At 43.0% G+C, this 15,352-nt stretch overlaps 1 protein-coding gene across 1 annotated transcript in view; it reads left to right on the top strand.

Annotated features, from left to right (window-relative positions):
- Positions 1–15,352, top strand: part of LOC306971303 (disintegrin and metalloproteinase domain-containing protein 9-like) — a 40,436-nt gene that overhangs the window by 18,181 nt on the left and 6,903 nt on the right. The window contains exons 5-14 of the mRNA XM_079567542.1: positions 3,022–3,098; positions 4,118–4,307; positions 5,678–5,743; positions 5,843–5,914; positions 7,354–7,523; positions 7,599–7,680; positions 9,573–9,706; positions 11,591–11,762; positions 13,917–14,009; positions 14,078–14,182. Of these exons, the coding sequence (XP_079423668.1) occupies positions 3,022–3,098; positions 4,118–4,307; positions 5,678–5,743; positions 5,843–5,914; positions 7,354–7,523; positions 7,599–7,680; positions 9,573–9,706; positions 11,591–11,762; positions 13,917–14,009; positions 14,078–14,182 (1,161 nt within the window). The remainder of the gene's footprint in view (positions 1–3,021; positions 3,099–4,117; positions 4,308–5,677; positions 5,744–5,842; positions 5,915–7,353; positions 7,524–7,598; positions 7,681–9,572; positions 9,707–11,590; positions 11,763–13,916; positions 14,010–14,077; positions 14,183–15,352) is intronic.

The raw sequence follows: 15,352 nt of genomic DNA, 5'->3' as shown, positions 1-15,352 counted from the left end.
CTTGTAGTTTTCAACCATCCAAAGGTACGACACTTGAACTTGCGCTCTCCAACCAAATGTGCCAATCACTTCAATTTTCCTTCTGTTTTCCGTCATGTGGCAACGTATCGATATAGTGGTAGAAAGATACAGCGCCCCCTGCACAACAACCGCACTACGTCACCGGCCCGCCACCACGCCACCCCCCCACCACACCCAGGACCAGCCACAACCACCACACGACCAGTCACCACCCTGCCACCACGCCACCCCCCTACCACACCCAGGACCAGCCACAACCACCACACGACCAGTCACCACCCTGCCACCACGCCACCCCCCATCACACCCGGGACCATCCACAACCACCACACGACCAGTCACCACCCTGCCATCACCCACCGCCCACCACACCCAGGACCAGCCACAACCACCACACGACCGGTCACCACCCTGCCACCACGCCACCCCCCCACCACACCCAGGACCAGCCACAACCACCACACGACCAGTCACCACCCTGCCATTGACCACCGCCACACCACCAGCTAGATACATAGATACATATAAACATAATTTTATATACAATTTATATGTCACGGAACCAAAGTGTACTATTCAAAGAAATCTACATAAGTACATGCTGTGAATCAATAATACCTTCTTCGGCTAAGTATTCATACATAACTTTCTTTTCGTGTTAGATGTGAGCCACATGTGCTTATCATGTTGAAGCCATAGACAGTTGATTGATGACAGCTGCTAACCGGTAGCATGCTAACATCTTGAGCATCTTAAACACTGACTCAGACTGAGACTCTGTTGACGTGACATGTTAATGTTAATTTAGTCTGAGGAGTGAAATCCTTCCAGAACAGCGCTGCTACGTCTGCTGCTGGTTACATCACATAAACGTGCGTCTCTGGGGCCGTAGTTTAACTGTTCTCTTCTTCTGCAATGATCACGAGTTCATAAAAATTCCACTGTGTTGTCTTTCATTTCCATCCTGAGTAGAGATGTTGTTACATGTTGTAATACTGCAAAATGCCGGCCGAAACTATGCGTGATGTCATTGGAAACGCATGTATAGGCTGTAAGCTCCAGTCGAGAAGCTTTTAGATTTGGGTAAAGTTGAACTGGAGAAAATGTGTTCAGGTTAAGAGGCTAAAGATTTTTAAATGTGCGGCGACTTGTGGATGGATCCGAACTTTAAACGCCTGCTCCTCCAGGTTATTGAACCTCTGTCTCTTCCCGTGTGACTGATGCATGATGGGCTTGCGGTCGTACTTCCTGTTTCCTGTGATGAGTCAGGACCGGGTCACGTGATCAGCGCAGCAGAGGCGTAATGACCAAACGAATGTGCTAAAGCAAGACCTATCGTGACATCAAACCATCTCGGCATGAAACAATTAACTGATGAAATGTACTTCCCTGAGTCACATCTGAATATCAAATCAGTGAAAAGAAAAAGTGGCTGAAATGTGAACAGTGTGACGCCAGATGCTGCAGTAAATGGAAAACTGGTTTTGTCACAAGACGTTTTCCTTCTGCCCTTTGGTTTTCGGTTGGAATTGATCAGAGGCGGGTAGTACTAGTTACGTTTACTCAAGTTCTCAGTTACATTTGCTCAGGTACATGTGCTTGAGTAACTGGAGGCTCCTTCGGCAGGATGCTCTCTATAGTCCCTCTGTAGAAGAACCTCACAGATCATCCTGACCATCCATCACTAAGTCCCTTTATACCATGGTCTGGGTGAATACTGGATTCTGATTGGCTGGTGCATTATTTTGGTATAACGCACACGTAGTCCGGTAGTTAAATCACTGGGATGTCACTCCGCTGTGGCATCGCCATAGCAACGCATGACACAGCTGAATCAGATAAAGGCGTAATTGGTGACTGACAGGAACGTATGAGATGGATTTTGTTTTAATTTCAACGTTTTTGGCCAAAACAAAATGTTTGATAAATGTGAAGTAGAGGAGAGTGAGCAGCTTGGTTAGCTACTGTTAATAACATATGAGCTTTACATTTCTATTGAAAACGGTTACGGCTATTCATCATTTTCAGGCGTACATAAAATGATCCTGCATTTAAACATATTTGTCTGGATTAGTAAAGTCAAACATAAAAGTTTCAGTTGGGGGGGCCCAGGTGTGAGCGACTCCACCGCAGCTGTTTCCATAAACAGTTGAGCTGGTTGAGCTAGCTAGCTAGCTTCAGGTTAAACAGCGTAAAAGTGAAATAACTCCTGCCCACGAGTGCCGCATATCGGTGTTTACTTCCACGGAAAAGTGTTTCCGGGTTAGTCCTGTTGTGTTGTGATTCTGTGCTGATGTTGTGTCGTTGAGCCTGACTGAGATCCTCGTAATAGCTGCGGAGAATGACTCGCTCTGAGACGAGCCTTCAGTGACCGGCTAATAACCCACAGAAAATAGACCCGTAGTCTGGCATGTTTAGTGAGTTTAGTCAATGAAAGAAACATTTATAAATGTCACTCCACTGCGCGTCGTAGTGTTCTTGACTCCGCGTCGTGCATTATAACCGTCTAATGCGGCTCCGAGTTGTTTAATCCTTACTTGTAGAAGAACCACACAGTGATGGAGCTGGTCAGGGTGCTCTATAGTCCCTCTGTAGAAGTTGCACATAACGGAGGCTGGGACTCTGGCTCTTCTCAACTTGAGGAGAAAGTAGAGACGCTGAATACTTTTCTTGACCAGTGATGTAGTGTGCATGGTCCAGGAGAGCTTCTCTGTGATGTGCTGGTCACCCTCTCCACTGCAGCACCGTTGATTATTAGAGGAGCATGCTGAACCCGCGCTCTTCGAAAGTCTCTTTTGTCTTCTCCACATTTAGAGAGAGATTGCTCTGTGTGCACCACACGGTCAGACCTCTCACTCACTCCTGTAGTTTGACTCGTCTCTGTTGCTGATGAAGCCCACCACTTGTAATTGACTGCATTAGTGTTGAATCTGTAAAATAATCTTTCCCTCGTGCTTTCGCTCCTCTGTGACTGAGCTTCTGCCGGTGTTTGCTCTGCAGGATCACTGTCACTACAGCGGCACCGTGGAGAACGTGGAGGGCTCGTCTGTGGCCATGAGCGTCTGCAACGGGCTCAGGTCAGAACTCTCCTCTCTCTCCTCTCTGTGGCTCAGGCGCCCAAAGATCTTTCATGAAGCTCTAGATCGGACGTGAGGCCTGTTGACGCGGCAAAGGTGTCGACTAAAATGGCATAATTTTAGTCAAAGTCATGTTTTTGCCGACTAATGCTGGACTAAAACCAAATTCATTCTTTTTATGAGGCTAAAACTATGACTAAAACATTGCTTTTTGGGGACTTTCTCGATAACAATGATGAGATATTTTTGTAGTATGTAAGTATGTAGAAATTAGGGCTGAAACGACTAATCGATTAATCGACGACTAATCGATTAATCGACGACTAATCGATTAATCGACGACTAATCGATTATTGAAATAGTCGACAACTATTTTAGCAAAAATGACATGAAAATGTAGTATTTTTGATGAAACCCTACTTTGTTTTTCATAGTAAGGGTCTGTAGTGTTTTTGTACATTGTAAATTTCATAAATATCCGTCTGTGTCTCGTCCAATCAGAAGCAGAATTAGCGCCAAAAGAGCCTCCAACAAACATTTACTTTAAGTTTCCTCCATCAACATGTCCTCAAGCGGCGCCACTTGAACTTTATGGGATTTTTTTTTTTTTTTAAATCCAATTTTCCTACACCTTTCACAGCCAAGCGATTAATCGATTAATCGTAAAAATATTCGATAGATTAATCGATGACAAAATAATCGTTAGTTGCAGCCCTAGTAAAAATATGCTGCAAACATTTACGGTTACATTGCTTTGACGCTCAAAAAGAGAGACAAAAAACACATTTTTCCCAAATTTTTCCCAAATTTTTCCCAAATTTCTCGTCATTCGGGATAAACTCAATATTGTAAATTTGCAAATCTTCCAAACAGCAGTTTTGATGATCTTGCTAACGATATATTGCTCAGCTTTAGTTCTTATTGTACAACAAGGCCAAGGCTAAAGTTGTGAACAAAGCCTAATAAAGGTCTTTGTTTTCTCTGCGTTGGTCCTGACTCTCTGGTCTCGTCTGTTCCAGGGGAGTTCTCCATCTGCCTCAGGACAGTTTCGGCATCGAGCCTCTGGACTCGGACCCGGAGCAGCACCTGGTCTACCGCCTACAGGAAGTGACATCACAGCCCCGAGGGTGTGGCACCGCCCACCGCAGCAACGCCACGGAGCGCGCTCAGTCTGACCCCGAGGAGATCCCCCACGGAGCACACGCCAGGGTCAGAGCAGCTCATTTACATTTCAGCGCTCAGATCGCCTTCACCGTCTGCTCCGGCACTTTCTCACTACTTTAATTTTACCCTGGAAATAACGAAGGAAATGTGTTTGGTGCCACTTAGGGATCGGCTCCAAATATCCGATTCTGAACCGATACCTGTTTTGGCTCTTACCTTTTTAAGGCGAGACACGGCAGGTGAAAGTATTGATTTTTCACGCAGCGGTCGAAGTGGAGATTTGTATCTATTTTCCTCCCTTTACATCTTAGTTTTCATGTCAGATATAAAAATGACAAAACTCACCCGCATGATGTTTATTTTTATGATGTTTTGTCGCCTGCGAGGCGGAGGCAACCCGGAAGTAGCTGCTGCGCCGCGTAGAAAGGCCGTCTTTCCCGCGGGTTTTCATTCATAAATATTGACAGATTTGACATCCACGTGTCCTGCTAAGGGGCCCCGTGATGACGCTTTCACCCAAATATGATATTTTTCCTCCTACGAGACGCTGGAGCGGAAAAGTCGAAGAACGGGCCGAGCATGCGCACTCGCTACCAAACTTCAGGGCTGGTTTTCTCTGAATGAGAGAAGCCGCACTCGGGCAGAGCCTGAGCCCTTATAGAAGCTCCCACAGACTCCAAACTTTATAGTCTGAGACTTAACAATATTTTGAAGGTTTTTTCAGAAGGATTTTTTAATATCTAATTCCTTGCCTGATTTATTCAACTTTGAAACCAAAAAAACAGGCGGAATTTGAGTTTTTACAGATTTTTTCACTGATGATTAGTTTATTGAAAAACTAAACAAAATATCCAAAATCCCCTCTGAAAAAATCTTAGTCACTAATATGTCAATAAAATAAAACCATACATTTTAATCTGGCTCAATTCATTATTTTGATTTCGTTGCCCAAAATATAGGCAATTTTGGCCATTTTAAAGCTCAAAATGCCTTATTTTTATGTGAAAACATAACATGACAGAAAAAGTGCAATACATTTTTTCCTCATATTTATATCTGTGATGTTCAGCAAAAGTTTCTAATTGATATCTCGACATTTATTTTTTCCCCCCTATTCACCTGCAGTGTCTCGCCTTAAACACACAACTTTCCCAAACCAAATCCATGGTAATATGAACCTGCTGAGCCTCATGAAGCTCTGAAACTGAGAATTCATTCCATGAGTTATGTTTCCACAAACCAGATCAGACTTTATTGATCTGACGCTGGAGAAAAGAGAAGCATTCACTTTTTCACAGCAGCTGCTTTTAAGAAAGTCTCTTGGTATCGGTTAATATCGGATATTGGCCGATACTCAAAGCCCCAGGATCGGTATTGGTATCTAATTCTGTTGCAAACGGTGTGTTGTTTTTCAGACGAAGCGAGCGGTTCTTCATCAGACGCACTATGTGGAGCTGCTGCTGGTGGTGGACAACGACCGGGTCAGTTACTACTATTACTATTACTACTACTATTACTATTACTATTCCTGCAGTGGCTAATATTTCCTCTGCTCTCTGACGTGTGGTCGTTCTCTCCAGTTTAACTTCATGAACCGTAACGACACGGCGGTGCGGGAGGAGATGGTGCACCTCGCCAACTTCATCGACAGCGTGAGTTACAGCGTCCTTCAGAGCTTTTCCTCAGGAGCGGCCGTTTGTGGGTGTTTCGAGCCCAGACCCCTTCGGCCCTGGGGTCTGGGGCAGTTTGCTGTTGGACCGATTTGGGCTCTGACCACATGGGGGAGAATGCACCAGCTGCTGACCTGTTTTGGTCGTCAAAGCTATAGCTTAGCAACAGCTGTTTCCTGTTAGGGGGAGTTCTCTCTCAAACATTTAAAAAGCATCTGCAGTGTCTTATGGGATGTTAAAGGGTAAAATCATTATAATTGTATAAAAAACCTGGCAGCCATTTTCAAATCAGAGAGCTCCCCACTGCCAGAGGTTTTTCAGGATTTTGAATGTTTTTTCAAGACCCACAGAAAATTTAGGTCTAGGTCTATGTCAACACGAAACCCACCAAAAGAAAGATTCGACTCTCTTCTTTCATCTAAAAAAAAGTTTGTTTGTACCTCTTTCCATTCTTTAGTAATCGTCCATAGAAAATAGGTGAAATCACCCAAAATGCTGTTTTCTGACCAAAAAGCTGAGAAAACGAGAGAGCAATGCTGCCTAATGCTGCCACCTAGTGACGCAATAAAAGAACTACAAGTTATTTTATTGAACTACAAGTTCTTTTCTTGAGTCACTAGGTGGCAGCATTAGGCAGCACAACTAAGATTTCAACACCAGACATGCTCAAGGCTTTGCTGCAATTGAAAAACCTAATTGACGTCTATAGATGTCATTGGCAGTCAATGAGTTAACCATAGACTTGTATTTACTGACTGTCATTGCTCACTCCCCATTTACATTAATGACTACAGAATATATTCCCAAAAAAGACAAAGTCGTGGCTACAAATAAGCTCTCCTCAGTGTTAAACATTCCAGACGAGTTCACAGCTTTTATACAAACGTCATACACATCAGCAATGTCAGCAATTCACAGTTTTTAAGGACTTTTTTTTTCTGAAAGTGACGCGTAGATAACAATGATGACAGCAACGCTTTTATTCGTCTGTGTTGCGAGCACTGACTCTTTAGGGCTCGGTTTGTGAGCGTTTCTTTAGCGACAAAAGCCGTTTCTTAAACACACTGCGATGAATCACATCAGTGCCACGTCTCTGGGATATTAATCGTCTTAGTTAATCGTTTGTAATCGACGCTTTTTGTTGCGTTTTCATCCTCATTTACGTTCCGTTTTTGGACTGGAGAAAATGTCCTCGGTTAAACAGTTGGATGCCCCGGTAAAAAGATGGATTTCTTATTGAGACTTTGTTATGCAGGTCATGGCAGATTCACACAGGCAGAACGTCAGTGCTTTTCCCCTTTTGTCCTTCTTATCCTGTGCGAATATGGCCTCCATTATGGACGGGGTGTTTAGTAGCTTGTGATCATGTATTTCTGCTGCCCTGTGATTGGCTCATTGTGACCTGAGCGTGTGTTTCTCAGATCTACATCCAGCTGAACGTGCGTGTGGTGCTGGTCGGGCTGGAGATCTGGACTCACCAGAACCCCATCAGCACTGAAGGGGGCGCCGGAGAGGTGCTGAGCCGCTTCACTCAGTGGAGAGAGAAGGAGCTGGTGCCGCGGAGACGCCACGACTCTGCACAACTCATTCTGTATGATTCTGAACACTAAACTACAATGAATACAATAAACTTTATTTACACTAATCTTTGTGTTGAATGTTTCAGTAAAAAGTCGTTTGGAGGAACGGCGGGAATGGCCTTCGTCTCCACGGTTTGTTCTCGGAGCCACGGAGGAGGAATCAACGCCGTGAGTGTTTTCTTTATCCAACGCCGTTTAACCTCTTAACTCCCACCAGAACATGTTTGCTCCAAATTCTCCAAATCTACAAGCTTCTTCAAAACAGCGATAAAAAAACGAAAAGAAAATGAAGATGAAAACACAACAAAAAAGCGCTAAAAAGTGACAAAAAAAGCGACGAAAATGACAAAAACTCAACAAAAAAGTGACAAAAGAGCAATAAAAAAGTGACAAAAATCCAGCAGAAAAAGTGACAAAAGAGCAATAAAAAAGTGACAAAAATCCAGCAGGAAAAGGACAAAAATCCAGCAAAAAAGTGACAAAAATCCAGCAAAAAAGTGACAAAAATCCAGCAAAAAAGTGACAAAAATCCAGCAAAAAAGTGACAAAAATCCAGCAGAAAAATGACAAAAATCCAGCAAAAAAGTGACAAAAATCCAGCAGAAAAAGTGACAAAAATCCAGCAAAAAAGTGACAAAAATCCAGCAAAAAAATGACAAAAAATCTTCAAAAAAGTGACAAAAATCCAGCAAAAAAAATGACAAAAAATCTTCAAAAAAGTGACAAAAATCCAGCCGAAAAATGACAAAAATCCAGCAAAAAAGTGACAAAAATCCAGCAGAAAAAGGACAAAAATCCAGCAAAAAAGTGACAAAAATCCAGCAAAAAATGACAAAAATCCAGCAAAAAAATGACAAAAATCCAGCAAAAAAGTGACAAAAATCCAGCAAAAAAATGACAAAAAATCTTCAAAAAAGTGACAAAAATCCAGCCGAAAAATGACAAAAATCCAGTAAAAAAGTGACAAAAATCCAGCAGAAAAAGGACAAAAATCCAGCAAAAAAGTGACAAAAATCCAGCAGAAAAAGGACAAAAATCCAGCAAAAAAGTGACAAAAATCCAGCAAAAAAATGAAAAAAATCCAGCAAAAAAGTGACAAAAATCCAGCAAAAAAATGACAAAAAATCTTCAAAAAAGTGACAAAAATCCAGCAAAAAAATGACAAAAAATCTTCAAAAAAGTGACAAAAATCCAGCCGAAAAATGACAAAAATCCAGTAAAAAAGTGACAAAAATCCAGCAGAAAAAGGACAAAAATCCAGCAAAAAAGTGACAAAAATCCAGCAGAAAAAGGACAAAAATCCAGCAAAACAATGACAAAAAATCTTCAAAAAAGTGACAAAAATTCTCCAAAAAATGACAAAAATCCAGCAAAAAAAATGACAAAAATCCAGCCGAAAAATGACAAAAATCCAGCAAAAAAAAAGACAAAAATTCAGCAAAAAAACAAAATAAAAAGTGTCGACAATGGCAAAGAGGAGAGAATGCATTTGGTTTTGGCGGGTGGTTAGAGGTTAAGGGCGAGACGCTGCAGTGAAACGGGGCCATTAATGTGTGGGGAAATGTATTAGAATTTTTTTTTTTACACATTTTTTCCCAAAATCTTTCCCATTTTCCCCCTAATTTTTCCCTAATTATTTCTACATTTGAAGGTGATAATTTTGCCATATCCACACAAAAAAAGGACATTTCTCCTTGTTTTTTGGTTCAAAGCTCAATAAACCTGTCAGCTGCTCCCTCAGAGGAAATGACCATATTTGGATTACAGCCTTTCAAGCTACACGTGGATACCAAACGTGTCGGTATTTGTGAATGAATAAGCGACACAGCCCTGTTGGAGTTACTTCCTGGATGAAACTCCGACTCAAAGCGACAAAACGTCAGAGAATAAACATCGTAAAGAGAGAGTTTGGGCTGAGTTAGAACTAAGACATTACGGAGGAAACTAGTCACAAATCTCCAAAACATCTCCGCTTTCTCCTGCAGCGTCTCGACTTAAATAGACTCTATAGCGGGACGGGAGGGCATCTGACTCACTGCACCTCTGTTTTGTATGAACAGTTTCCGAACAGTAACGTGGCGTCCTTCGCTTCGATCGTGGCCCACGAGCTTGGACACAACCTGGGCATGAACCACGACGACGGGAGAGAGTGCAGCTGCCCCACGCAGGCCTGCATCATGAACTCCGGAGCCACGTGAGGAACACACCAACACCACACACACACTGGAACCGTGTGGGACGATTAGTTTTAGATCAATGTTGCTTTTTCTAACCAGTGTGAGACGGAGATAAAGACGTGTTTGGGATTAAAGGGATTTCAGGATTTTTGACATTTGACATTTTGACATAATTTCCTAGTCATCCAGAGTGTTGCTGGTACCATGAGATATTTTTTTTGTAATTCAAGCAGTTCTTATATTTGAAGAGTTTCGTGGCGCTAGGCTAGTGCAAGGCTAGTGCATGTGTATGGTATCAGCTAGCCTGCATTACAAGCAGTGTGACCCGCTCCACAGAGCACCTGAGGCAAATCACTTATAACACCAGACTAACCATATAAATGTCTGTGTCGATGGAGTAATTTGAACCATTTTGCATTTAAAATAACTTATATTTGAGCAGCATCAGCTTTGTGGTTGTATAAGCTACGCAGCGGCGGAGTGATCTGCTAGCAAATAGTCCCTCAAAATGCGATCATTCATGTGATGCAAGGTCAGTTATAGGGTTGTGCCGATGAACGATATCATCATCCATGGTGATGGATGAGCAACATCACGATGGAGAGCCACCATCGTGATGCCGCGCCCCCTCCTGTCAGAAACACGCACTGGTCTTCTGTGGGCCTTGTAAACCTACAAACTTTGCAGGGATTGCACTGTAAATTAAATCACAAATATAACTAATATACACGCTAGTTTCAGTACCTGCCAGAAGCCATGATGTATTAGCCGTAATTATTAAAGTAAAGACGCAGCGCTGCTCTATTTCTTTCTCTCTGCAGCTCGGAGTTTACCAGCGCGTGGTTTTGCTTTGCTGCGTACGGAAACTTAAACCGTTTTAAAATGACGAGATGGCTCTCACATCGGAGCTAGATGAGCGTGCATGGGTTTAGATTATTCTCACGAAGGACCGAGAGAGGAGAGAAAGAGGAGAGAAAGGCGGTGCAGGAGGTACGAAGTTACGAGCACACGGACCGGGCGGCGCGTGGAGCGGCTTCAAAAATGTGAGCTACGACACAAACTTGTAAATATAAATAAATAAACATTTATATTAGTGTGATAAGAGCTCTGGTATTGAGGAGTTGACGCTCTGAATACGTCGTTCTACTCTCACACTTTTACGCACGAGTTTTAGCCTAACACATTTCTGTTGCAAAAGTCGTGTTCCATGACTCTGTTCAGATCATGTTTAGTTTAGATCCATTCATCCTGCAATGTAAATGTCTTTAAAAAAAAAATGCTTATAATGAGAAATGGACGATATCATGGTTCACTGTAAACATCGTCAACGGCCAATTAAGGGAACATCGCCCAACCCTAGTCAGTTACATTCCAAAAATTATTCTATGGACACAGACATTTCTATGGTTAGTCTGGTGGTATAAGTGATTTGCCTCAGGTGAACTGTGGAGCGGGTCAGACTGTTTTTAATGCAGGCTAGCTGATACCATACGCATGCACTAGCCTAGCGCCACGAAACTCTTCATTTCCAGTGTCTGCGTACATTGGTGTATGAATGAGAGTATGAATGGGTGAGAGGATCCTTGCTGTAAAGCGCTTTGAGTACCTAATGTAGGTGGAAAAGCGCTATATAAGTTGAGACCATTTACCATTATTACATAAGAACTGCATGAATCACAAAAAAAAAAATCTCCAGAAATCAACAACACTCTGGATAACGAGGAAATGAGGCCCTATGTCAAAAATCCTGAAATATCCCTTTAAAGTTACCACAGGCTGCTTTAGCTCCATTATTCTCTTTTATTTACTCTTTTAAACTCTTTGAAAAGTCTGTGGAGGTGTTGAGTCGTATTCTGAGCTCCACTAAACTGAGCGCCGTCCCGTTTGTGTGCGTCCCGCAGCGGCTCCCGTAACTTCAGCAGCTGCAGCGCGGACGACTTCGAGAAGATGATCCTGTCGGTCGGCGGCTCGTGTCTGCTGAACGTGCCGCGGCCCGACGAGTCCTACAGCGCCCCCTTCTGCGGGAACGGCCTGGTGGACTTCGGAGAGGAGTGCGACTGCGGCTCCCAGAAGGTCAGCGCGAGGTCGTGGGCGGAGGAATCCCTGCTCCTACAAATGCGCCATTTTTTTTACAGCTTCGTCGCTTGAATTCTTTGTATGTGTTTCACTGTGATTAAAATTTCCGACTTGGATACTAAAACTCAGAAAAACAGCTTCCCCAGCGAGTTTCAAAGACAAATGGAATGCAACATAAATAGTGAGCAGCATGAACCGGATCATTTGGATTGGCTCACCAAAAAGAGGCGGCTGCTTTGGCTCCCAAATGGCTCTTCATTTTTGTACATATACAGTTTAACCTCTTAACTCCCGCCTGAACCGAGAGGATCTTTTTCCTCACGTCATTAGATTTTTTTTCCATAATTTTTTGGTTGGGTGTTCAACTCATTTTTGTAACTTTTTTGTCATTTTTTTGTCATTTTTCGTCAATTTTTTGTCATTTTTTCGTCAAATTTTTGTAATTTTTTTGGTCAAATTTTTATCACATTTTTGTAATTTTTTTTATCAATTTTTTATCCATTTTTTGTCATTTTTTGTCACATTTTGTAATTTTTTTGTCAAATTTTTATCACATTTTTGTCACATTTTTCTAATTTTTTTGGTCACATTTTGTCATTTTTTGGTCACATTTTTGTCATTTTTTTCTTCAATTTTTTGTCAATTTCTTGTCAATGTTTTCTCACTTCTTTGTCACATTTCCATCATTGTTTTCGTCTCAGTTTTGTTGCAATTTTCACTGCTTTTGGACTGGGGTAAAGCCAAACTGGAGAAAATGTGCTCGGTTCAGGTGGGAGTTAAGGGGTTAAACTTTAGACAAATTCAGCAGAGATTTTGATTCATGGCTTGTTGAATGAGCCTTTCGACTGCTCCCTGCACAAAATAACAACTATAATCCAGAAAACACTGTACGCTATTATATGGCGTATAATGGTCTGTGCTCGCACTTTTAAAGCTGGTATTAGTTTCATATGTACTCTTTTATTTACAGCGAAAATCCTTAACCCTCTGTGTCAGGTCCTGCTCCGTATCTAGCTGCTCCTCGCGCTGAGAGAGGAACACAGACTCTAGACCTCGCTGGAGTCCAAACTTTAGCAGGACTCCTGTACTTCTGCTTTAGTTTCTTTTGTAATGGGCTCATACACATGAGGAAAAGGCCGACTTTGCAACGTATTGCAGCGACGTGTGATCGCATTGTTTACTTTTCTCTCCACAGCATCTCTATCTGTAAATCTGAAAATCTGAGGCGGATTGTTCTCAAATAAAAAATGTCTAAAAGGTAGAGATGCACTGATCGCATGTATGGATTAGCTGAAGTTTGTAGAGATCTCTATTTTGTGTAAACAGGAGGTTTATTCCTCTCACACGGACTGCAGATCCGCGGCTTCAGATCTTTCACCTCCTCTTTCCCTTTTCTCTCTCTGTGTTTATCTCTGAGGCGAGTGTAGCGCAGAGTGGTGCATGTGGAGCTTAAAGAGGGGTATTCTGCTTTTTTCAATCACATAGCACCAGTCTATATCACACTACAATGATGATCAAACCTTCTGTTGGTCTGTAACTGCAGTAAATTAGAATAACTGCCTTGTATAAAGTTGCTCTCTGAAAATGGCTGTAGTGAATGTCTTGAAATAGGCCTCTGTCTCTTTAAGAACCTCTGACCCTTTCCGACACGCCCCCTCCACACGCTGTCTGTGGCATCAGTGGGGAGGGGGTTCTGCTGAGGAGCAGTGGTTGGTTACTCGGCTGGTGACGAAAGCTCGGAGGCGTCTCCAGGAGGTGGGGGCGTTCCTAGGAGGACTCAGGCAAACCTATCCCTAAAATGGCCGCCATCAGAGTTTTTACAGATTACTCAAAAATACGTGAATGTGCCAAGGCAACACTTCAGGCATGTTTTTAATGAGGGAGTGACATAATAACATGATGTAAAGCTTGAAAAAGTAAATTTTGCATAATACCCCTCCTTTAATAAACAAACAGCATTATTCACTTAAAAGAGCCAACTGTTTGTGCCGACTCGTTCACGCCCGCCCCATCGCTGTGCCACACGGCTCACAAACGCTGAACAGTCTCCCGGATGTGCTGCTCACTCGCTGTGCGCCTACGCTGGGCCTGAACGCCGCTCCTCTGTTATATTTCTCTGTGGCGTGAGTCAAACGCTGTGGTGTTCTGCAGGAGTGCGAGTCGGACCCGTGCTGTGAGTTCGGGACGTGCCGGCTGAAGTCAGGGGCGGAGTGTGCGTTTGGAGAGTGCTGTCGCCGCTGTCAGGTTGGTCCAAGACGCTCCTCTGACTCTCTCGCTCACAGGAATCAAACTCATGACCTGTCTCTCTGCAGTTCCTCCCGGGGGGAACGGTGTGTCGCGCCAGCACCGACCAGTGCGACCTGCCGGAGTTCTGCAACGGCTCATCCCCGCTCTGCCAGAGCGACGTCTTCATACAGGTACGAGGAAATATAAATACTGGAACAAGGGCTAAAATACTACACATAGGCTTAGGTTAGGTTTTGTATGTACTCGTAGGTAAATTTGTCTTGCAATTCGGAGAAAAACTAGTCAAACATTCATAAACACCATGGAATTAGATAAACATGACACACAGGTTTAAAGCTTAACTCCAGATACGAAAAGGATGTGCCTTTGTTAAAGATGCCATCACAGTTTAAACCGTAATGGCTGGTGAATTTGAAGGTTTGAGCAGCTCTCGTCTCCACTGTGCGATGTTTCAAAGCGACAATTGTATCTCTTGTCTCAAAGAAATTAACTACCTGATATGGAAGAGTATAATATGGTTACTCTGCCGATCACTAGACAGCACAGACGCTCGAACACGGTACATTATTTGTGAATAATAATGCATTTGTTAAATAAAAAAAAACAACTAGGTGAAATTGGATAATTTCACAAGGCACACCAGACAATATCTCACGGCACACTAGTGTGCCGCGGGACAGTGGTTGAAAAACACTGTCACAGAGAATATCAGGCTCCAGAAGGCGTGTGTTTAGTTTAGGCGAGTGCTGCATGTTAGCAGGGTTTATTTCTGCGGAAAAGTGCAGGGAAAGTAGCTACTGTATAATGCGGAGTGGGACCTGCTCATGCCCGGCCACTGTTGGTTGTGACTCTGGCGGCATGCGCTGATGTGTCTGCTGTACCACAATATCACACTCGTCTTTGGTCGTACGATGGTTCTATTTTAAATCTTAATTTAAATCTTATTTATAATTATTTATCATCTTATTTAAATCCACTGTACGACCTAAGACTTTCCCCGCGACAAGTCATCGTTCGTTGCAGTGTTGCTCAGTGTTCACCTGTTCTAGCCCATAACCATAAAGATAAATAACAAAGTCTCAGGGACAATTGGATCCCGGCAGCAGGGACTAGCCCCCTCCCCCAGATGAAACATATCTTCATTTTTTTTGTCACTTCTACTCTCCCTGAAGTGTGTTCCATTAGCATTCCCTTTTCGGACCAACGCCTTGGATTTGAAGGAAGTGAGTTCAAAGGCACTGCCCTCAAAACCAAGGAAAAGCCAGGTACCCAGACTTTGAGGAAGAGCCGGTGTTTTTTCCCCTTTCAGATCCGGGAAAACGATCGTTAACAACACCGCT

This window comes from Gobius niger (assembly GCF_951799975.1).
Source record: "Gobius niger genome assembly, chromosome: 1".
Lineage (NCBI taxonomy): Eukaryota > Metazoa > Chordata > Actinopteri > Gobiiformes > Gobiidae > Gobius > Gobius niger.
This window is presented reverse-complemented; position numbering and strand designations above follow the sequence as displayed.